We start from the raw sequence: 26,357 nt of genomic DNA on the forward strand, positions 1-26,357 counted from the left end.
GGTTCATTTGCATGTTCCGGAGTTTAGTGTGGCGTCCATGTCGCTGAACTAGTATCGTTATTGTTTAGGGGCCAGCTTATGCCCGCCTCTGGATGCGGGATTTTATGGGCGCGTTGAAGACCCATTGGTGGCCTTGATCTGCTCTTTGGTCGGGTTGTTGTCTCTTTGACACATTCCCCGATTCCGTTCTCTATTCTAACCTATTCTAATAATATCACACATGTGGTAAGTCCAGTGAATGATAAGTAGACTAACAATATCATGTCTTTGTCAAGTCCAGTGAATGATAAGAAGACTAACAATATCATGTCTTTGTCAAGTCCAGTGAATGATAAGTAGACTAACAATACTATGTCTTTGTCTAAACCCAGTGAATGATAAGTAGACTAACAATATCATGTCTTTGTCAAGCCCAGTGAATGATAATTAGACTAACAATATCATGTCTTTGTCAAGTCCAGTGAATGATAAGTAGACTAACAATATCATGTCTCTGTCAAGTCCAGTGAATGATAAGTAGACTAACAATATCATGTCTTTGTCAAGTCCAGTGAATGATAAGTAGACTAACAATATCATGTCTTTGTCAAGTCCAGTGAATGATAAGTAGACTAACAATACATTGTCTTTGTCAAGCCCAAAGAATGATAAGTAGACTAACAATATCATGTCTTTGTCAAGCCCAGTGAATGATAAGTAGACTAACAATATCACGTCTTTGTCAAGTCCAGTGAATGATAAGTAGACTAACAATATCACGTCTTTGTCAAGTCCAGTGAATGATAAGTAGACTAACAATATCACGTCTTTGTCAAGTCCAGTGAATGATAAGTAGACTAACAATATCATGTCTTTGTCAAGTCCAGTGAATGATAAGTAGACTAACAATATCATGTCTTTGTCAAGTCCAATGAATGATAAGTAGACTAACAATATCATGTCTTTGTCAAGTCCAGTGAATGATGAGTTTACCTATAATATCACGTCTGTGTTGGGCCCAGTGAATGATAAGCTGATTAACGAGATAACACTGTGTCAGGCCTAATGAATTATACTCAGTGATAGCAAACTGACGTATGACATGACATCTGTGTCAGGTACAGTAAATTACAATCAGTGATAGCAAACATACTAATGATATCATATCTGTGTCAGGTACAGTAAATTTCACTTAATGATAGCAAACAGACTATGATTTCACATTTGTGTCAGGTCCTGTAAATTACACTCAATAATAGCTGTGTCAGATCCATTGAATAACACTCAGTGATAGCAAACAGACGAATAATATCACATTGGTGTCAGGTCTAGTGAAATGCACTCAACGAAAGCAAACACACTAATGATTACACATATGTGTCAGGTCCTGTAAATGACACTCAGTGATTGCAAACAGACAAATGACATCACATCTGTGTCAGGCACAGTAGATAAAACTCAATGATAGAAATCAATCTAATGAGATCGTATTTGTGCCAGGTCCAGTAAATTACACTCAGTGATAGCAAACAGAAATTATGATATCACATCTGTGTCAGGTGCAGTAAATTACAATCAGTGATATGAACAATGACATAACATCTGTGGCAGGTCCAGTGAATTACACTCAGTGATAGCAAACATACTTTTGATATTATAATTTCACAGGTCCTGTAAATTACACCCAGCGATGGCAAACAGACTAGTAGTAATAATATCACATCTGTGTCAGGTCTAGTGAATTGCACTCAATGAAAGCAAACAGACTAATGATTTCACATTTGTGGTAGGTCCTGTAAATTACACTCGGTGATTGAAAACAGAAAAATGACATCACATCTGTGTCAGGTACGGTACATTACTCTCAGTGATAGCAAACAAACTAATGAGATCGCATCTGTGTCAGGTCCAGTGAATTACATTCAGTGATAGCAAACAGAAATTATAACATCACATCGGTTTCAGGTCCAGTGAATTACATCAAGTGATAGCAAACAGACTTACGACATCACATCTGTGTCAGGTTCAGTGAATTACATTCAGTGATAGCAAACAGAAATAATGAAACCACATATGTGTCAGTTACACTCAGTGATAGCAAACATAGTTATGAAATCACATCTGTGTCAGGTACGGTAAATTACCATCGATGATTGCAAACAGAATAATGATATCACATCTGTGTCAGGTATGGTACATTACTCTCAGTGATAGCAAACAAACTAATGAGATCGCATCTGTGTCAGGTCCAGTGAATTACATTCAGTGATAGCAAACAGAAATTATAACATCACATCGGTTTCAGGTCCAGTGAATTACATCAAGTGATAGCAAACAGACTTACGACATCACATCTGTGTCAGGTTCAGTGAATTACATTCAGTGATAGCAAACAGAAATAATGATATCACATCTGTGTCAGTTACACTCAGTGATAGCAAACACAGTTATGACATCACATCTGTGTCAGGTACAGTAAATTACCATCGATGATTGCAAACAGAATAATGATATCACATTTGTGTCAGGTCTTGTGAATTACAGCTAGTAAAAGCTAACAGACTTATGACATTATATGTGTGTCAGGTCTAGTGAATTACACTCAGTTATAGCAAACAGGCTTATGATATCACGTCTGTGTCAGGTACTGTAAATTACACTCAGCGATAGCAAACAGACTAACATCGCATCTGTGTCAGGTCCAGTGAATTACAATCAGTGATAGCAAACAGAAATTATGACATCACATCGGTTTCAGGTCCAGTGAATTACACCAATCGATAGCAAACAGACTTATGATATCACGTCTGTGTTAGTGAATTACGCAAAGTGATAGCAAACAGACTAATGATATCACTTCTATGTCAGGTCCAGTGAAGAAACTACTAATAAGACTAATAAAAGCAGGTATATGTCAGGCCCAGTAAATTGTAAGCAGGCTTATGACTACGGGTATTTGTCAGGTCTAGTGAATTACACTTAGAATTAGCAAAAGACTAACGTAATTAGTTGGTGTCAGGCCCTATAAATGATAAGCTGACAACTTTTTGCAAATCTGTCCTCTGGTTGATAGTTCTTCATGACACCTTATCTCCTTTATGTTTTATTACATCTGTGTCACGCCCATTGAAAACAACAAGTGATAACAGATGCCTACACACATCACTTATGTGTCTGGTCCAAAGAAGGATTCATGATCATTAACTGACTAAAATATGACATCACATGAGGCAGTGTGGTCTTCTGTTGTACGATTTCATCACTATCCAAGATTAGAGGAGGGTTGAGTGCACACAAATATGTTTAACCCCTCCACATTTTGTATGTTCCTGTCCCAAGTTATGAGCTTGTACAATGTACTTTAGTGCTTGTTGGTTTTTTTTGATGTCTGTCATATTTGTTTTTCGTTTATAGTTTAGTCATAAATGAGGCTGTTGGTTTCTTGTTTGACTTGCCTCAAATAATGTCATGTCAGTGCCTTTTGAAGCTGACCATATGGTAGAGGCTTTATTAATTTTTGAAGATGGTACAGTGACCTATAGTTGCTTACATCCATGTCATTTGGAATCTGGTTGATAGATGTCTCATTGGCAATTATACCACATCTCCTGATTTTCATATTATATAAATAACACCAAACAACATTTACTTATGTAAAAGATATATTTTATTTTATTTCCTTTACCATTCTGTAAAGTTTTAGTAGCAATATATTTACAGCATTATTAAAAAAGAATTTACAAAAATGTACAAGTCATAAAAAGACTACGGTATGTGCATAATTATTTCTTCGTCCAGAATGTATTAATTTCCTAGTACATGTATACTGTATCATAAACTTGAATTGAAATTTTCTTGATTAATCAATGTAATGTCATATTTCTAGTGTAAAAAATAAGTCTTTTCCTGTTGTAAAATTAATGCCTTACATAAATTTCCTGATATAACAATACTTTTATATAAATTTTATATTAGTAAACATTACTTCCATGAATAAACTCAAGTTTCTTACATTATCAAGTTGTAATTATATTTAAAATATTTATAAACTTTAGTGTACAAAAAAAATATGTTGTGTTAATAAAATAATTTGTTTTTACATTTCAATTAATCAATGTGAAAGAAAACTTTTGATGGTCTAGTGCCCATAGCAACCTTATAAGCATCTGAATACCCAGGATGTAAAAATACACATTTTAAAAACATTGTTTTGGATAAATTATATTGTGTTTGGCAACTTTCTGGCTTTTTTCGAAGAGACTTGAAGAAAAAGTGTCCCAACTATCAAAAGTATGTGGCACATCTTTGATGTGGCAAAATAAACATTTTTAATCATTCATCATAATCAATTATTAAGCTTATTTTATAATTGAACTGATTTGGTATTAAATCTACCATTGAGAAATGTAAGCTATTATTTAGAAAACCATTATTATAATTACTTTTTCTATGGAATGTCAAAAATGTTCTATCACTCCTGCAAGCTGGTAAATAATTGAGGTATACAAGTATCTATTTTTGCATTTTAAATTGATCTGCAAAAATTCAATCCCAAAATCAACATGTTTCTATATAAAAATTGTGAAAATATGAAACAAATAAACTAGGGATGTGGAACCGTATCTGCGATTCTTTTCCCTGGTAATCTCACGATTAAAATACAACGTAAGTCAGGCTGAAATGATAAAATGGCTTACAGGTATTTACTCTAGGATTTTTTGAGAAAAGAGCCACTGGTTTCCTGAAAAATTTCCTGTACAATTAGAGAAAACAGTTGGGTGTTTAATGACAATTTATCTTTTTCAATGGATCTGGTTACTTTCTGGTTTAATCTTTTTTCTAACTCAATGGATCTGGTAACTTTCTGGTTTAATCTTTTTTCTAACTGACTGAGTTACTATGAAACAAAATGACCTTCCATGATGAGAGAATGAAAATTTATATTCATGTGTGCAAAACTAAGTGTCACCTGGCACTGCATTATAATTAACAGATTTAATGATTTTCAAACAAATATTTTATGGAGAGTGAAGTATTTCCAGAATTATGATTTTTGATAAACAGAAAAGACAAAGTTTTAGCTTCTTAAAAAGCTTGTAAACACCATATAAATATTTATCAACTTGACATAAATCAGCTGTTAACCATGATTCTTTTTATCTTCTTTTGCAAATAAGAGGCACATTTTATTAAAACATTGACTTTAAATTCAAATATATTGCTCCTAACCTTGCCTTTTTCATTAGTAATCTTTTATTTTCTACATACAAGTTATTTAAAACAAATATTACATCTAGTATATCCATTTAAAAAGTGTTCACAAAGTAACAAAAACAATCATAGGGCCAAACTCAAAGGAAATTAGAATTTTCAGGTAGCCTGACTATATGTGGCAGCGATGGTAAACACTACTCTTCATCTTTTCCTATTTTTTCAGTGTCAAATTATGTTTTCATGGGTTTATGGGGTTGGAATGCCCTTTTTCTTCATATTTGTTTTCAAATTACCAAAAATTTGACAAAAACTAGCCTGCAAAACCCCCAGCCCCTTCTAGTTACATGCATGATATGGCTTTAACAAAATGTCTGCCCCAAGACTGTTTGAAGCAACTACATGTTGTGTTTAGTATAAACATTTTTTTTCTTCTTCACATGGACAAAATATGTTTAAACTAAGCAAGACGTGTAGCTGCTTAAAAACAGTCTTGGGGCAGAAATGTTTTGTACTACATATGACGATTTTTAATACTGAAATCATAAAGTGAAATGATATGACACACCACTGATAAATGCAATGCCAACTAATTTGTCAACTGGTGTATGAAATTATCATGTCATGCTAAAGTTTGCACCAAAAAGTATTACACACACACACACATACACATATATGTCCTACTGCCAATATATATTATTGTAAACTTGTTTCTTGATACATGAAATTTTGTGCCACTGTTTGATAAATTGAAGGAATGAATTGAGCATCATGCTGGTAAATTATGCCACATTCAAAAATTCAAAATTATACTTTGAATATTTTTTATTACAGATGAAATAATACAATATATGTATTTACAACTGGCAGCTTCAATGTTTATATTCAATGTTTAAAATATTGTCAATATTTCTTAAAAAAAAAAAATCATTTGTTCAAATGAAGCGAAAAATTATTTCATAAGTTTTACAATTTAGATAAAATTTCATTTCCTCAAAGACATTCTTAATAAATTATTCGTGCATTTATCAAAATATCTGTTTATTACACAAGATTTCAATGTAAAAAAAAACTAAAAAAAAACATGCTGCAAAATTCAACTTGTGACAATATGTTCAGTAATTGACGATTTTGTTGAAGTACGATGATTGGTCTCATTTTTTCAAATTCATTTGTTCCTAATAATCCATGCTATTTGTTCTCATGGCTACAATTAAATAACTACATAAGAAAAATTCTAATTTGCAGTAAAAAGTATCCATGGAAAAGATATTTATGGAAGAACATATATTCTAACATTCTTAAAATCATATTGACTGACAGACATTATAAAATATGGATTTAAAGTAAAGTTGGTAATTTCTAAACAAAGTGGTGAATGAGATTTAATGACGTGTCTTTGTCTGTAACCTTAATAACAATCTTATAACCAAAACAGAGCCCAAGTCACAGTCAACCATCACCAAACTTAGTACAATGCTTAGATGAACTCTTGAAAGCTTCAATAACTGGTACTTCATTTACATTTTAGGATAACATATTCTCAATAAATCAAAAGTTTTACGCTTAAAATAAATAAATGCACCCATAGTTAGGCTTAACATATACTACAAAAAAAGAAAAGTTAGTATTTCAAAATAATATTTGTTCTACAAGCTCTCACTAACCTATTAGTTCCTATTTATTTACAAATAATCACAGAAATTATCATTAAAATATAAAAGTTATAAATTCTAACTCTTAAAAAAACAACCTTTTATTTGATGAAAATATAATTTAAAATTTATAAATATGAGAACAACCATGCATTCCTATATATATAACATATATATATAGGGTTTGATATGTACATATATAAAGTCTGTATATATATATAATATCATATAAAAGTTAACAATATATACCTTTACAGCTAATAACATGATAAAAGCAATGGTAAGTACAGATTCCCTTTACTGAACCCCTAATAATCATTCATTTCCAGTAAAGATTCCATGTATTGAAACTACAGATCATTAATTTTGAGTTTAAGCAATGCCCATGACAGTATGACAATGATTGTACGGAAATATACAAGCAACAACTTGTCCAATATATAATGTACAATGGTAATGTTGGGGGTACCCTCCAAAAAATGTAAAATAGAGGTAATCTCAACACACTGTTGCATAATTACACTGTGAAATCAGTATCCAAATATCCTGTAACAAAAAAAAAAGGAACACCCCCCAAAAAAAACAAACCAAACCCATCATGAAATCTAAATGACTTTTAAATTAATATTTAGATAATATAAAAGAAATGGTCATAATTGACAGCTAATCCCCTTGCCATGTTATTATTGTTTGTTTTCAAATTGAATACATTACTGAGTGAAGGTCAAGGTCTCATAATTCATGTGTGTACCTTAATCGATAAACATGTGCATCAACTGACAAATGATTATCCTCTATGATTTGTAGTTGCTTAAATTAAGATCTTAAAGACAAAACTTAACCAGGACAAATGTATGTTAGAACTAAAGAATGAACAAACATGTTTTATTCCCTCCCAAACCTAGTTGGGTCAGGGGATAATAAATTTATACTAGTATATTATACATAAAAAAAGTTCACAATACAACTTGCATGTATCAGCAAATGTGAAAACATGTAGTTAACAACCCAATTTATGACAAAAATCCATTACTTTTTTACAATTTGTCAAAATCATTTTCTTGGTGGTCTTACAATACAAATACTAATTTCAATTACACATGTATATATCATTTTGGCCTAAAAAATGTTTAAAAAAGTATCAATTCGATCATGGTAATGTATGGAATGTGAGTTTGTCTCAGTGGTCTCTGGGAGATAACTGTAAACATTCAGCTAATGACAGACATCTGTAACTTATTCAACGTAATAATGAGTACACTTTCCATACAAACAAAACAAATGATGATTTAAATTTCACCAAACTTATATACAATGTAAAGACTTAGAACATGAAGTCAGTCTATTTGCTTAGTTTTCAATGACTGATTTATTCCAGGGTTAGTGGTAAGAAATTAAGGACCAACAATAATGTACAGTGCACATGATATTTTTTACTTGGTCATTTGTTTGTACTGTATGAACAGGGTTTGAAATCAACTTTTTGAACATGACTTCGTATCTTTTTGAACAATTAGATTTAACTGTATTAATGCTTCTTTTTGTAAGTTCATTGAAATATTAAATGTTGATCATGGCGCATTTTGAATGATGCACAAAAAACTGCACAAACAGTCCATGCTTTTACAACCATGCGAAAAAAGAAAAAAGATGCATTTAAATCTTAAAATGTATACTTGTCTCATTGGCACTCATACCACATCTTCTTATTTGTATTTACACAATCGATAAAAAAACATTATTCATATTTAATAATTTCTTAATATCAGTTGCAAAAATTCCTGCTCAATAGCATTGCTGATGTACTGATAAAATAAAATCATGAAAATGTGTTAACTTAAATTTTGTTTTAACTGGATTATCATGATTATGAAGAATCAATCTAAATTAAAGTCACATGATGAAATTTGCACCAATAAAATTCAAGATTCAATGAAACATACAGATATAAAGTTATCAGTTAAATATGAGGTGTAAGAGGAAGGCTGTTAATGTTTTCAAATTTTAAACCCTGGAATCGGGTGTGGAAATGTATGCAAATAAACTATATTCAGTTAACAATCACTCTTAGTGGCAATTTTTCAGGGTGAATCTTGGTGATTTTAAGTGATTTACTCTGAAATTTCTATGAATTATTCATAGGCTATATATCACTGGGTTATAAATCAAAGAGTTTTGTCAACAAAAATCACTAGCAATCACAGTTTCACATTGATCCACTCAACACCAGCAACAGCGATTTTTCACTAAGTCACCTTGTGTGTACTATGGAAACAAATGACAACCACCAGCATTCACAGTGAATCACTCAACACCAGCTAAAGAGATTTTCACAAAGTCACCTTTTCTGTACATTTTTACAATGGCAAATGCAATATATGGTTACAAATGTAAGGTGACTATAATTCACATTAGCAATAAACAAAAACAAAAAATATAAATAACTGGCTTATTACTTTTATATTATTCACGATATTTGACTATTATTAATATATGATTTATTTATAACACGGCAGTTAACTAAACAAACAAAACAACCTAACGGCAATGATAAATAAACACTATCCAGGGACTAACACATGACTCCCATGAATATAAACAATCACATTCCCATCCTTCCACACAGTATGAACAACGCTTTGATATTTACTTATAAATTCTCTAAACTTGTTTTAAAATGATAAACATCCAATCAAATTTAACACTTAACAATCCATACAACCTTTGTGTGCATGTCAATTCTTACACAATCACGAATAATAGCTCATATCAAATCTTTCATATGTGAAGTTTCTGATATAAGAATTTTGCCGTAAACACTGACTTGCCATGCTGTATTTCTGGTATGTTCCATCATTCATTGCCAATTTCACTCTTCTTATGTTTTCTGTATGTCTGTCATTATTTCAATTGTCTGCTCAACAACTAAATAACATTCCAGTTATATATGATCCAGATTACTGTGGAATGCCATGCTTTAATTTAACAATCCTTGTATAACTAGCACTTTAAAAAGTTATTTTATAAAATTTTTCTTCAGCATGGACTATGTCTGAAACTCCTCATTAGTGGCACAAGGCAAGATGGTTTATCTGCTCCTCTTAAGAACGGATGCTGTAATAATTCTGACGCGGTTGCTCTCTGCATGGGATCTCGCACCAACATTCTTTCTAAGAATCCTTGTAATCTTGGTGAAACCTATGGCAATAGAATTTTCGATTTTAAATCTTCATTCAGATCAAATATTCAAAATAAAAGTAAAGACATGATCAAGGGAGATGTGTTGTACAGGTTTATGAGACAGTAATCCAACAACACAAAAATGCAAAAGAAAAACCATCCAGAGATCAGTACACTTATCTATCAACGACTGAAACTATGTTAAGACTTTTTGTCAACTTTTAATTAATGTTTACATGCAAAAGAACACATGACTGAATTTTGTAATCATGTCAACAGAATTGATTGATTGATGGTATTTAACACCACTTTCAGCACTATTGGCTATATCATGGCGGTCAGATTTTATTGGTGCAGGAACCCTGAGTGGCCAGAGAGAACCACAGACTGACAATCCTAGTCAAATAAGATGGAAGTCAAACGCACCTGTCAAGTCGCAAGTACTCATTCACAACTTCAGTGTTAAATAGATATTATACAGTAGATGAACTACTCAAAGCACTCAGCAATTGAGGCCCAACAATAATACTGAACACTTCTTCCACTGAAAATAACCATCTATAATGTGAGAAACAAGATGTTTTCTTGAGTTCTGTTCTTATGATTTTCCAAGTTTCATACACCAAGACTCCATTAGTTTTCTACTTATTCTTTTAAACATAAACAAAATGCTTCGCTGGGCACAGTTTGATACGACCGCAGAGGTCGAACCCTGAACAGTTGGGGCAAGTATGGACACAACATTCAAGCTTGATACAGCTCTGAATTTGGATTGTGATTAAATATTTGACACAGCATAGGTTTCTGACACAGAAAGAATGTGGTCTAAGAACTTGAATTTTTTAAATTTACCTATTATGGTCCAATGTCCAAAATCAAAATACATGGTTAGATTCAGCATATCAAAGAACCCCATATATTCAATTTTTATTGAAATCAAACAAAGTTTAATTTTGGACCCCAACTTGGACCAACTTGAAAACTGGGCCCATAATCAAAAATCTAAACACATGATTAGATTCAGCATATCAAAGAACCCCAAGCATTCAATTTTTGTTAAAATCAAACTAAGTTTAATTTTGGACCCTTTGGACCTTAATGTAGACCAATTTAAAAAACGGGACCCAAAATTAAAAATCTAAAAACACGGTTAGATTTGGCATATCAAAGAACCCCAATAATTCAATTTTTGATGAAATCAAACAAAGTTTAATTTTGGACCCTTTTGACCTCAATATGAACCAATTTGATAGCGGAGCCCACAAATAAAAAATCTAAATGCATGGTTAGATTCAGCATATCAAAGAACCCCATATATTCAATTTTTGTTGAAATCAAACAAAGTTTAATTTTGGACCCCAATTTGGACCAACTTGAAAACTGGGCCAAAAATCAAAAATCTAAATACAGGTTTAGATTCAGCATATCAAAGAACCCCATATATTCAATTTTTGTTAAAATCAAACAAAGTTTAATTTTGGACCCTTTGGACCTTAATGTAGACCAATTTGAAAACTGGACCCAAAATTAAAAAATCTAAATACACGGTTAGATTCGGCATAACAAATACATAAATGTGGTCAAAGATTTTTCAAATCTAATGCGCCATACTGTGCAATTAAAGATTACTTCTCGAAATTTTTCAATATTTGAAATTTGAAAAAAAAATAATATTTGAAGAATAATTCTTTTTAATTTCTGAAATCTGAATGAGAAAAAATTGACCCCCCACAATTTCTTTTACCCCCCCCCCCCCTCCCCCTCTTTTTTTCCCCCAAAAAATTCTTTCCCTCAAGATATGGTCATAATCTCAATTCAAATTTCCAATGGAGTTTGCAACCATAATTACCCATTTAAATTTACCATAGTGCTAACTTAATCTATTTTATAATAGAATTTAAAATATAGTGTCAAATCTTTCATATGGATTTTTTTGTAAAAAAAAAAGATGCAACATTTGCAGATATTTTTACTGGTCTTCCTTTATAAATATGCATTTCTTTAAACATAATTTAAAAGCAGTGTAAGGGAAGTAACCAAAACGTTGTATTTGGATTACCTCCCTTACACTGTTTTAAATTATCTTAATTGTTTATTAACTATTACTTTATACATAATTTAAAAGCAGTGTAAGGGAGGTAATTTCAATGATGTATTTGATTTACCTCCCTTACACTGCTTTAAATTATGTTTTGTACTAAAGTATTTGTCCATTTACCAGGACAACCTTGTTTTTCCCCCTTTTTTGCCCCTAATTCCTAAACGGTTTGAGCCATAACCCCCAAAGCAAATCCTAACCATCCCTTTGTGGTATGGAAACTTGTAGTATAATTTCAGTGAGATCCATACACTGTTCCAGAGTTATTGTCTGGAAACTAGAAAATGCTTATTTTTGGCCCCTAATTCCTTACCTGTTGGTACCATAACCCCCAAAATCAATCCCTACCTTCCTTTTGTGGTATTTAACCTCATGGTAAAATTTCAAAGAGATCCATTCACTTAAACTAAAGTTAGAGTGCGAAAACCAATGTGTCTTCGGACGACGACGACAACGTCATACCAATATACGACTGATTTTGCGGTCGTATAAAAACAAGAGTGCACACGTTGAAATGTTTCGCCTTCTTTACTTATCATTGATATTATGTTGATAGTCCTAAATATAAAGCTTTATTACAACTGTCACATAAACTTAACATTAACCAAGTAAACTAAACATTGACCAATGAACCATGAAAATGAGGTCAAGGTCAGATGACACCTGCCAGCTAGACATGTACACCTTACAATCATTCCATACACCAAATATAGTTGACCTATTGCATACAGTATAAGAAAAACAGACCAAAACACAAAAACTTAACTATAACCACTGAACCATGAAAATGAGGTCAAGGTCAGATGACACCTGCCAGTTGGACATGTACACCTTACAATCATTCCATACACCGAATATACTAGACCTATTGCTTATAGTATCTGAGATATGGACTTGACCACCAAAACTTAACCTTGTTCACTGATCCATGAAATGAGGTCAAGGTCAAGTGAAAACTGTCTGACTGGCATGAGGACCTTGCAAGGTACGCACATACCAAATATAGTTATCCTATTACTTATAATAAGAGAGAATTTAACATTACAAACAAGAGTGCACACGCTGAAATGTCTCGCCTTCTTTACTAATCATTGATATTATGTTGATAGTCCTAAATATAAAGCTTTATTACAACTGTCACATAAACTTAACATTAACCAAGTAAACTAAACATTGACCAATGAACCATGAAAATGAGGTCAAGGTCAGATGAACCATGCTAGGCAGGCATGTACAGCTAACAATTCTTCCATACAACAAATATAGTTGACCTATTGCTTATAGTTTAAGAAAAACAGACGAAAACACAAAAACTTAACACTGAGCAATGAACCTTGAAAATGAGGTCAAGGTCAAATAAAACCTGCGTGACTGACATATAGATCATAAAATATTTCCATGCACCAAATATAGTTGAACTATTGCATATAGTATTAGAAAAAAAGACCAAAACTCAAAAACTTAACTTTGACCACTGAACCATGAAAATGAGGTCAAGGTAAGATGACACCTGCCAGCTAGACATGTACACCTTACAATCATTCCATACACCAAATATAGCTGACCTATTGCATGCAGTATTAGAAAAAAAGACCAAAACTCAAAAACTTAACTTTGACCACTGAACCATGAAAATGAGGTCAAGGTAAGATGACACCTGCCAGCTAGACATGTACACCTTACAATCATTCCATACACCAAATATAGCTGACCTATTGCATGCAGTATTAGAAAAAAAGACCAAAACTCAAAAACTTAACTTTGACCACTGAACCATGAAAATGAGGTCAAGGTCAGATGACACCTGCCAGCTAGACATGTACACCTTACAATCATTCCATACACCAAATATAGTAGACCTATTGCATACAGTATAAGAAAAACAGACCAAAACACAAAAACTTAACTATAACCACTGAACCATGAAAATGAGGTCAAGGTCAGATGACACCTGCCAGTTGGACATGTACACCTTACAGTCCTTCCATACACCGAATATACTAGACCTATTGCTTATAGTATCTGAGATATGGACTTGACCACGAAAACTTAACCTTGTTCACTGATCCATGAAATGAGGTCGAGGTCAAGTGAAAACTGTCTGACGGGCATGAGGACCTTGCAAGGTATGCACATACCAAATATAATTATCCTATTACTTATAATAAGAGAGAATTTAACATTACAAAAAATCTTAACTTTTTTTTCAAGTAGTCACTGAACCATGAAAATGAGGTCAAGGACATTGGACATGTGACTGACGGAAACTTCGTAACATGAGGCATCCATATACAAAGTATGAAGCATCCAGGTCTTCCATCTTCTAAAATATAAAGCTTTTAAGAAGTTAGCTAACGCCGCCGCCGCCGCCGTAGCCGCCGCCGCCGCCGGATCGCTATCCCTATGTCGAGCTTTCTGCGACAAAAGTCGCAGGCTCGACAAAAATCTTAATTTTTTTTCAAGTAGTCACTGAACCATGAAAATGAGGTCAAGGACATTGGACATGTGACTGACGGAAACTTCGTAACATGAGGCATCCATATACAAAGTATGAAGCATCCAGATCTTCCACCTTCTAAAATATAAAGCTTTTAAGAAGTTAGCTAACGCCGCCACCACCGGATCACTATCCCTATGTCGAGCTTTCTGCGACAAAAGTTGCAGGCTCGACAAAAAAATAGAAAAACCTTTGCAGACACTTATATTAAAAGTCCACTGCAGTGTAGAGGGAGATACTGATGTATATGCACTGACTTAAAAAAACATTACAATATCAAAATTTATAATTGCTACAATTAAATTTGAAGCGTAATAATACTATAAGGAATCAACTTACCCGATTACCATTCTTAAGTTTTGGTGGAGGCATATCTCTAATTCTACGCATAGCTTGAAGTGGTGGCTCGTTAAAAAACGGTGGTTCACCATCTATCATTTCTATAACCATTATACCTAATGACCAGATGTCCACCTGTAACAAAAGATAAAATATAAAATAAGTTTTGACTTTTATTCAATTTTTATTTCATAAATGATGTTATTCGTTTTCTTTATTAGACTAAGAGTTCCAAGTGGTGAAGTTGAAATCATCCCTTCATAATTTTTACAGACGCTATCGTGAGTTGGTTGACCGTTATGAAATATCCGTTTCACAGATGATAGCGAATATGTTCCTTATGTCGTAACTACAATCCTGTCCCCTTTCCTTGAATGTGACCTACCGAATTAGACTTATTACCGGGTTTGTACTAGCATGAGCAACACGACGGATGCCACATGTGGAGCAGAATCTGCTTACCTTTACAGAGCACCTGAGATCACCCCAAGCTTTTGGTGGGTTTCGTGTTGCTCAGTCTTTAGTTTTCTATGTTGTCTTTTACTATTGTTTGTCTGTTTGTCTGTTGGTCTTTTTCTTTTTTAGCCATGGCGTTGTCAGTTTGTTTTTGACTTGTGAGTTTGAATGTCCCTCGGGTATCTTTCGCCTCTCTTAAGCAAAGGTCTCACAATATGAAAGCATGACTTCTGGTTGTAGTTACAGTGTTCTCCCTAGAAATTGTTTAAGGCGCAAAATTTCAAGGGCGCGTAACTCTATTTTAGAGTGAACTATTGTGAACTGAAGCAATCGGTCATAAATCATTACATGCAATAATGCACAGTATTAATAAACATGATATTAAAGAATAAGAATATATATATGAAATAAATTCATTTTAAACACAAAAAGCATTTATATCACAGTCAATTAAATAAGTTAAAATGTATATATAGTTCAAGAAATATCCTCATGTTCTTCTGGGCCTTCCAATGCTGAACAGCTTCAGAAATATTTATTTCTTTACTCTCTGTTCCTTCTAGAGATATAGTAACAAGACAGTTTGTAATTTTGTTGGACAGCCTGTTCCTCAGTCTTTATCCTCTTTAGGGTTCAAAACATCATCTGCCTTTCGCTTAACCCATTTTTTCTTTGCAAAGAACATGTTGATTCAGCATTAAAATTGATTGTTTAAGATGTTTGATATACAACTTTTTAAAACAAAAAAATTGTAATGAACCAGATGACCAGTGTCCGTAGTTTGACATTACGCTTCCGTGTGTATAATTGTCAAAACGTTTCTTTGGCAGGTAGATATAAACGAAACTTGACAAATTCGTCAAAGTTAAAACCAGTGAAATTCTTTAGTGACATTATACAAATGCTGCAGCAATTCTGTACATATATTTCTCAATGGACGAATTAACGATCGATGTTAAGAATTATTTTTTATCTAAAGCGTGACAGTTGACAGACGAACTTTACTTGCAAGCAACAATTTTTCACTTTCTAATAAAATAAATTACTCCTCGTTATTTTTAATAAAAGTTTATTTTACTTTTTTGACGTACAAATACTCTCATTCATAATTATCGTAAATTTCTTTAGTAATGTGCAATCAAATTTATCACGTGTATTCATCATGTTCATTGGTCGAGTTTAAATAGATTCTTCTTCTCGACCAATGAAAAAATTTGTTACTTAAATGGCAAAGTATCGCACATAGACGATGCGTAAATACAATATGTATTTGCGATCTATTTCTTCAATTTTTGCACTGAAGTTTTTAAAAACTTTTATTTTCTACTAGAAATATCTATCTTCTTGATGATCATTTACGCTATAACATGATTACATGGTATGATGAGGCTGGAACAGGTAAATCAGAGACTTTTTCTAGTTATCAGTTATTGCGCAACATTGACCAACCTCTCAGCGGTAATCAGCAACTTGACAATTTTAACCAAAATTTATAATTAAAATGTGAAAATTAACACGCTGCGGGATCAAGTATTAAGGGACAGCGGCCAATTAAGGCGCTGTGGGATCAACGAAAATATTTTGAAGGCGCTGTGGGACCGCAGCATCATATCGGCCTGGGGAGAACACTGAGTTATGCCTTTTACCAGAATGAGTTGCCTTTTATGATGCACAAAATGAAGCCAGCATAACAAAAATTTGCTGTGACAAATGTATATAGATTTAATTACCTCTGGGCCATATGGTAACCTTGAAATGACCTCTGGAGCCATCCAATACGGTGTTCCTACCAATGACTTTCTTTGGCGTAGTTCTGGTGTGACTTGTGCACAAAAACCAAAATCAGATAATTTAACCTGAAAATTAAAAATTATATATATCAAGATTAAAATGATTTCCAACATTCATTCAGAAGCCAATCAGAATTTATTGCAGAGGATTTACTGTAAAAGTGTTGGAAAAGATTAAACCTTATCCTTATTTATCTGCCATTTCAGTACATCACATATTTTCCCGTAAATTTTGATGTAAAAAGAGAAAATGTCCGGTGAATTGATGCAAATGTGATTGTGGTGTGATTAGTTTGTTTGAAATCAATAGTTAATGGTCTCGGAATCACAAATAGCAATAAGGTTTATGTTCCTTGGCATTCAAGTTTTTGAGTCTGAGCACTGATGAAGGCAATTCCAGAAAAATCTTTCGAACAAACCAAATTTATATCATGGTATTTTTATTTTGGAGCGTTTCTCTTATAACTTTATGTTCCTTTGAAGTATAATGTTAAAAGACAACATTTATGGATGCATTGTAACATTCTTAAGAAATTGGACAGAGTAGTAAAACATATCAAACACTCTTACAACTTTTTGTGTATATCAAACACTCTTACAACTTTTTGTGTATATTAAACACCCTTACAACTTTTTGTGTATATCAAACACACTCTTTTGTCATTTCACTCACATATCTTTCAGCATACTAATATTACCTTGCCATCTCTAGCACATTCTAAACGAGAAGTTAGCTATTTGCATAGGAAAGTGTACTTCTAAGGAGTATGATGAGAAATGTAAAAATATTCTGTATACATTGTTTACACTTTTTTAAATGATAAATTACATGTTCAAGTATTACATATATTTACCCTTCCATCATGAGCCAGTAATATTGAATCAGATTTAATATCTCTATGTATAACACCATTTCTATGTAGAAAATCCAAGGCTTTCAGACAGGCTTTACATACAGTGGCTATCTGGTGTTCATCCATCCTGAAAAAATATAAGGTATTCAAACTGTTACAAGGTCAAAAACTTCATTTGGAAAATATTTTAAAAAGTTCACATCATAATGTACATGTGTATTAATTTTTTATGGCCTTGGTGGCCTTAGTAGTCAAACTACTGTATCACTAGCCTGTCAACTTCGAGGTTGTGAGTTCGAATCCTACAATGCCCTTGACTCCAATCTCCATTGACTAGGATTGTGAGTTTTCCTACCGAAGTTCAGTGGTTCTCTCCAGGCACTATGCCTTTCTCCACCAATAAAACTGACTGCCACAAAATAGCACCATAGTGCTGACAGTGGTGTTAAACACCAATCAATCAATCAATGTAATAATTTTCAAGATGTTGACCACAACTTTGTGGTGAACAAGGAGAAGTAGGTCTCAACCCCTGGTTTGAGATGCAATTTTAAAGTCTATAATGAGCAGGTGTTTAAGGTTTCAAGTGATATGACCAAAACTTAGTGTTAAACTACCTAATACAAAAACTTTAAACCAGATCAGTGAACCGTGAAATCTGGGCCTAAAATATTTGGCATATACTTTAAAAAAATTACATCATAATAAGCATGTGTATTAAGATTCAAATTGATGTGACCACAACTTCATTAAAACAGCCTTAAACCACAGATTTAACCTTATGACCAAAGGACACACAGATCAGGAAACATAATGCCACCAATTATCGTAAGTGGAGCACAAATTATTTTTTTTTAATTATACAGAAATTAATATGCAAGTTTGGGCTCAGGAATCAAGAATTCAATTTTTTGTTTGTCCTAATCTCACTTATTTGGACTTCTAGTAATCTTTAAAATAATCGACCTTGATATTTCCTTTTTGAATATTTTTCAAAATAGCAGTTTATTCTATGACTTTCTGATATAGTCCCTTTGATCTTTATGCCATAAAAGTTTATATGTGTATCTACCTGTTTTGTGTGACTACAATATCAGTCAGAGCACCACCTTCAAGGAACTCCATTACTACCCATAATTCATCACCAACAAGGAAACTATCATACATATCTACAATATTGGGATGGTGATAATCCCTCATAATAACAACCTGAAAAAGAACAGAAATGAGGGGTTAGATTATTTATGTAAATATCTCCTCTTAGTGTAATGGATTCAATGATTATATTTTAAGCTCATAACTAGTCGTGCATTATGAATATTAAAATCTGATCACACACTCATCGCAGCATTCTTTAACAAGGGTGAAAATAATTTGAAAATCATCACGCCTGAATATTTCAACTTTTCACATTTACTTTTCAGTTGATTTCAAAGCAATTTATTTTTCTTGATTTTCTAACTTCATTCATGTATTTTATTCATATAGGAGACGATTCGAGTTTGATATATTCATGCTTATTCATAGTCACACTATTTTTCTACTCACGATAGTCATAAAATAATCACTAAGTTTGTTTACAATATTTTCATGACAACTATAAATAAATCAGATTAAAACCATCCCACATTTAATTAAGTTTCCTTTTTCTTGGGAAAATGATTGATACATGTTGCCAGGGCTTTCAGAAGAAAGTGACCAGTAGTTGGCATTTTTGTAACCAGTTATTTCTACTCCAAAAGCTGCCTATCGTAAATATTTCTTATCTGTAATTTACTTTTGATAGCTTGAAACTGAGTCTCAAAAGTGTTTGAAAGCCCTATTTAGCATAGTTTAAACTCATGTAGAAAAGTTTCACTTCTACAGATCACCCAACTACAATATGTTTCTTCCTAAGAATACCCTGTGCATAATAATAAACTGTATTTCAGGCAATTTTGAGAAAAATATGCAAGCAGTTTTCTCTTAAATTTCTTTTATATATCATTTGGCAAATTTTTCCTTTAAAAGTTTTATTAAATAAAATAAGAAGACGTGGCATGATTGCCAAAGAGACAACTCTCCATCAGAGACTAAATGATGTATAGGCCACTGACCGGCCTTCAACAATGAGCAAAACCCATACTGCATAGTGAGCTTACCTCATTGAATAACAACTCTCTCCTCTGTTGTTTCCGCAGATCCATCTTTTTCACTGCCACATTTTGACCCGTTGTTTTTGATGTACATATACACACAATGCCTGTAGATCCCTCTCCTATTTTTATGAAGTTTTCCAAATTATCTCTAGGATCGCCTGGACTTACGACCATTTGTAATGCTGCTCGGAACTACAATATCAAAAGGCTTATGTTACAGAAAATGGGACCTACAACATATTAATCTTAAATCTTTTTGGAACAAAAATAAAAAAAATCAAACTAAATCTTTTCAAATAATGATTTCACCAACAAAAGCTTAACAAATTAATTTAATAAACTGATACTATGCAATATCATTCTGAAATAGATGTGCACTTGAATAGAGTGAGATTTATGTGCACTCAGTGCTTCAGCAATGAGGTAGTTATTTCTGGTAGGAAGCATGTAGTTGAACGATAGTTTCCTGTCTAAAAATTTACAAAACAAAACAACTTCTAAGGTTTCCAATAGATGCATGACTAATATTAACTACCATGTAATGCAGAGCAAAAAATATAAAAAGGATGAAACTATTGTGGCTGTGATTGTCTCAGTTCTATAGTTTTGAAATGAGACAATAGAACAACTATGAGTCTGTTTTGTGTTGCTAATATATTTTTTTAATTATCTGATGTACAGTTTAAGATCAATTCAAAGTAATTGACAGTGGTAATTAATTGTTTATTTTACCTCTGACATGTCAAAATGTTTATAAAGCTTTGAGGATTTAGTGAGAAAAAAGGATGGGGGAGCTTTGCATAGAAAGGGCTTACAGTGCTGTTAAAGGAATTTTAACACTAACACAAATATTTATTTTCATTCTGAATGAACAATTATATTTACAAACTACATGTACAATACATTTCTATTTAAGCAAATCATACAAGAAAAATGGCTGACTAAACACATTCATAAAACTAATGCTAACTTGCAGTTTGACTTTGTATTTATCATGCAGTAGTCTAAAGAATTATGCATCCCATTATTTAATAATATAGAAAGAAATTGTACAAAATGTATCTGTAAAATAAGACAATCACACTTTCCATAAAATGAAATTTGAAAAAGTGTGTAGCACAGCATTTTTTCAAAGTTTCTAATGACCTGCACTACAAACTCTATATATTACACGAGTTCAAATTATCAAAGTGCCCTAAAATATAGCCAAAATTAAAATAAATAATGCTTGCCATAGTCTCTTGGAACCAAAAAGTTCCTGCCATGTATTAAAATTTCTTTCTTTACATATTTCCCACCACTTTTTGCAAATATTATACAGAAAAGAAACAAACCAACAACTCTATAACTCAAAGAGATGAATGGACTATGGCAAACATTGATATTTTTAAGTCTGGCCTAAATGAAGATGATAGTGATACCTGCTCGTGTGAAAGTCTCTGCTGCTCCTGTATGGACCCAGGCGGCGGTGCAGTATTGTTGGGGGATTTCGGTGGTGGCTGCATTTTTGGTGTCGGAGAATAATTATTCTGTGAAACTTGCAAGTTGGAAGGTTTGGCTCCACCCTGACACACAACAAACAATAAGCATGATATATATATTTGGCAGAGTAAGTCATAACTTAGGGCTATTCCATTATAATAAATTTGGGAGGGAAAAAAGTAAATTCCAAAAATCCCCCCACAACCAAGATAATTTTGCATACTGTAAATTCAGAAATTATTGCTTGCATTTATTACTGCTATTTTTGAAGAATGGACAGAAATGCGAGATTAATTATTGCGATTTTAGGAAAATCTGCAGACAGATATCCGTATCAGATATTGGAATGTGAGTTCTTATTATTGCGATAATCACCAAGTCGCATTATTTACATTAAAAAAACCTCGCAATAATTTTTGAATTTACAGCACATCAAATGGATATACATGTAAAACACTGAATCACCTACAACCCATATCTAACTTGAGTTTTCCTTTCCTACCCTCCAACATTCATTTTAATGGAATATCCCTTAAATACATGCATACAATTCAAATGCAAAAGTTTTTATTGTTATAATAACCACAGGATCAGGATCCAAATTCAAAGGAGCAATTAATGAAAAGTTTGTAACGGTAGGTAAGTAAAATCTGGTTCCAATTCCAATGGAGCAAAATTCTTCTGTGGGATCCGATCCAAAGTTTACTAATTTTTCCTTAATTGCTCATCAGGATTCTGATCCCTCCGCTATTTCAGATAGGAATACCCAGTGTGATAACAGTTCTGACATCATTTCACCTTAATGAACTTTGGCTATGAGCTTGTTGTCAAATTGTTTGCAAGATTATGAATATCAATATCAATCTACAATATCTGACATTTGGCACATGGAGAAAATTGTTAAGGAAAAGCATTTGTCAAAAGACATCAAAAGTTTAAGCATATAGGGTATAGGTCATATTTTCCGTTGATAAATTTAGAAATTTCGAAGTTACTTAAAAGTAAGAAACTAAGGTTCACAACGCCATCTAGCAAAGTTGACCATAGATAGTTTTGGCTATTCTTTTTAGGCCCCTTTTTTGGTCATATAGCTCGTCAAGTACTAATACATGATCGTCTTTCAAGTTTTTGGTTTTAAAATTTCCAGAAAAAAAGGTAAATCCAGAAAGATTATTATGTCGGCCCAAATATATAAAATATTATATTGATTCCACGGAAATTAAGTCAATTATTTATGAATTATTCAATTTTGACATCCATCACATTGTGCAATGACCATGATGATGTTATATACTTTAATGCAAATGAATGACTATATATATTGTCCACAACAGGACTTCTTTGAAAATTACTCCTGCTGGTGGTCAGGTGAGTAAATGTACTACAGTAAAACAGGGTGATTGCTGGTGTTCATTTTACTTTGATTTATGACCTTGTCATATAAAACCTATGGAAATATTCATAGAAATGAGGGTGTATTTACCTTCAATGTCAAGTGGCAAATATTACATACATATCAGGATGAGAAAATTTAAATTTGATATAAATATGAACACTGCCTTGTACTAGACCAACACTGAGCCTGATTTTTAACATGCTAGTTCAAAAAGTAACAGTCAGAAGGGATTTTGAAAACATGTCACCCTGCCCAGACGAATATTATACAGAGTCTTTGTTCTAACAAAATGATTTGTTATTAGCTGATCATGAGAAGCCTGCAAATGCCAATTTTCTAGTTTTTTTGTTTGCTCTGGCTGGGGATGAACTCAGGATCTCCCACAATCAAGGTAAGCCTGTTACACAAGATAAGATGGTGCTACCTGTACATGTATATGTAACCTCATAATATACATGTAACAAAGTTTCATAGTTAATCACTCACAACCACCAGGTTCACAATCAAGAGTGATTTTCAATTGAAACATCCTCATCAGTGTTTACTGTCCATTTAATTTCTATTATATAATACAATTTCATATATTTAAGTAGACCCAATCCTTTTTAATTTTTAATGGCCTAATGACTGAGCACATAAAGCAATGGATGATTAACCAATTACCATATGACATGCTGAATACGTTATTATAAGTCGGCTTTAATTTAACTTTTTCATAAGATTTTAAATTTTAATACATATTTTATTAGAAAATTTCAATTTTCTCACTTACAAAATATAAAATGAAATCATAGTATCCAATAAACTGATTTTAAATGAATATAGTCTATATATTTACATGAAGAATATAACATATCTGTTTTATCTAAAGGTGGCAAAGTTATGTTAATTCAAAATGACACATTATGCAATAATGAGGTGAGCATGTGAATATATTGTATTTGAAGCAGTCTTCGAGTGCGACCATTTGAGTTTTTCAAACAGTTGTCTCCCCTTTTCTTTATTTTTTTTTTCCTTTCAATTTGAAACCTCATTTGTCTAAAACCACCAAAACCAATAGAGTCAGTAAATCAAAACATCACATAAGTATAATGTGATGTCATAATCATTATTTCTTTTTTTTTCATTCCACTATGCTTATCAAAAACAGATTTCTCTTTTAAATTCCTAAACACTGGACTTTAAGCAACCAACAATCAATCAATCAACAAATCATAAATTCTAAAATATGGTATTGGTAAGCAAGCTTTGTAAAGGTTTTTGGAATAGGTTTATAAGCACATTCTCATTCATTCAAACATCATGCAAACTACACATACATGTAGATGTAAATATACACACTTGCTCTAAACAAATCATTCTTATAATTCAAATAAATACAAATCTACAATAATATTTAACATATATGAAATTTCACGTCCTGTATCTTGCATATTCCAAGCACTTTTACAAAAATGTATTTAACGTTTTCTTCTACATGTAGTATACTAATGACATTCTTGTTTTTCTTACATTTTCAATAAAACCTAAAGTAAATAATGTCAACTTTAAAACATTTTCAACAGTCTTTAATTATGGTAATATGCTATTATACTGAAAATATTTTAGGTGTTTTTAATTCTAGATCATTAAAAATCATTATTGATAAAAAATACTCTCATCAACCCTTGCCATACTTGATAGATTTCCAGATGACAACATTAATTCGGCAAATTCTTAAACTTCTGCTGTGATAGCAACTTACCCGATCATACTGTAAGCCTGCTCCATTTTTAGGAGGTCCATGTGGCGGTGAATCTGGTCCTCCGTGATGACGAGGCAATCTTTCCGGAGGATGCATTGAATTGCCATTCATAGGCATCTGATTGTGTTGTTTATAATCGTCATACGGAAACTGTGGACCTCGTCCATCAAAATGAGGTTGATTGTGTTTTGGATGGTACATGTCTCTATTATCAAATGAACTATTATGACTCCTGTTATGGTCCTCAGATCTTCGGTCCAATGTCCCATCACGGAAAGGAGGTCCATCTCTTTGATCGGGAGGATACTCCCTATAATCACGAGGGTCTCTGTGGTCTCTATGATCCCTTGGATCTCTGTGAATGTCCCTTGGATCCTGTCTATCACGAGGATCTCTCATTTCCCGTCGAGGATCGTTAGTGGGATAGCGGTTATAATCTCTAGGTTCTTGTCTTGGATCTCCCCTAGATCGCTCTTGGTCTCTGTCATACTGAGGGGGACCACCTCGACTTTGATATGACCTATCATGAGGAGGAGGTTCATCCTCTTGAAGAGGAGGATATTCTTGAACATAACGTCTTTGTTGTGGAGGACTTGCTCTGCGTAATGAGTTTGAACGTGCAACAGTTATTGACCTTACATCAGGATTATATCCATTCATATGTCTTGGTTCACCAATGATTGTCTAAAACAGAAATATATATGATTTGAAATATCATAAAACTCGAAATTGAAAAATACCAGAGTTTCAATTTGACATTTTATTGAACAAATCACAATTTATTTTCATGCATTTCATTTGATGTTTCAGTTTCTATTTGAATCCATGTTATTGTTTTGCATTTTTCAATATTATATATAAACAAATAATTCTGGTAAGATCAAATCAATTGTGTAATTTTCATGGTTTTGGGGCTAGGTAAATAGGACTTGAAAAGGAGACAAGAACTTATGAATTTAATATTTTTATCTTGAATATGTCTAGGATTACTTATAATAACAATTTCAAAGTAAACTTTTCCCACAGAAACAAAACATTTTTATGTCATAGTCTATGACATAAAATTGTTTTGTTTTGATGCAAAGCCTACTTGAAAAGGTTATTGTTTTGATCCAAAGTTTACTTGAAAACGTCATTAAATGTAATTTAAGACAAAATTACATAATTCAAAGGCGAAATGTGTGATTTGGGGGCTGTTTTCCCAATATAATTTTGTCATGCAGCACAAAAAGTCACAGTGTGGGTCCCTTGATGTCAAATTATTTGTGTAATCAATAAAATAAGCAATGTATGCACAAATTCAAACCTATATAACTGAAATGGTGTAATTGGACAGGAAATCATTTAGTCTTAAAATGCCAAAAAAAGTTATCAGAAATTATTACATGTAATGTACGTCATGTACATGTATACACCAATGTTGATGGGTTTCTGCAACACTAGTATATACTCCCCACCACACACACCTCCTTTAATTCAACTTAGTTTTGATTAAATGACAATACGAAGAATAATTGAACAGACAATGGAAATTGTGA

The 26,357-nt window shown here is 32.7% G+C and overlaps 1 protein-coding gene and 1 long non-coding RNA gene across 3 annotated transcripts in view; one reads left to right on the forward strand and one right to left on the reverse strand.

Annotated features, from left to right (window-relative positions):
* Positions 1-3,623: 3,623 nt before the first annotated feature.
* The window catches only part of LOC127739021 (serine/threonine-protein kinase PAK 4-like), a 29,417-nt gene continuing 6,683 nt past the window's right edge, over positions 3,624-26,357 (reverse strand). For both annotated transcript variants that reach the window (XM_052250582.1, XM_052250581.1), the window contains exons 3-10: positions 24,820-25,503; positions 21,619-21,762; positions 20,201-20,389; positions 19,132-19,268; positions 18,060-18,186; positions 17,146-17,271; positions 14,960-15,094; positions 3,624-10,043 (exon numbers count right to left, since the gene is read on the reverse strand). In XM_052250582.1, the coding sequence (XP_052106542.1) occupies positions 9,882-10,043; positions 14,960-15,094; positions 17,146-17,271; positions 18,060-18,186; positions 19,132-19,268; positions 20,201-20,389; positions 21,619-21,762; positions 24,820-25,503 (1,704 nt within the window). In that variant the 3' untranslated portion in view covers positions 3,624-9,881. The remainder of the gene's footprint in view (positions 10,044-14,959; positions 15,095-17,145; positions 17,272-18,059; positions 18,187-19,131; positions 19,269-20,200; positions 20,390-21,618; positions 21,763-24,819; positions 25,504-26,357) is intronic.
* On the forward strand, positions 13,227-14,569 carry LOC127739025 (uncharacterized). Its single transcript, XR_008000245.1, has 2 exons — positions 13,227-13,321; positions 13,910-14,569. It is a non-coding gene; the product is annotated as an uncharacterized LOC127739025 (long non-coding RNA).

This window comes from Mytilus californianus, unplaced genomic scaffold (assembly GCF_021869535.1).
Source record: "Mytilus californianus isolate M0D057914Y unplaced genomic scaffold, xbMytCali1.0.p SCAF_4, whole genome shotgun sequence".
In the NCBI taxonomy this organism is placed as follows: Eukaryota; Metazoa; Mollusca; class Bivalvia; order Mytilida; family Mytilidae; genus Mytilus; species Mytilus californianus.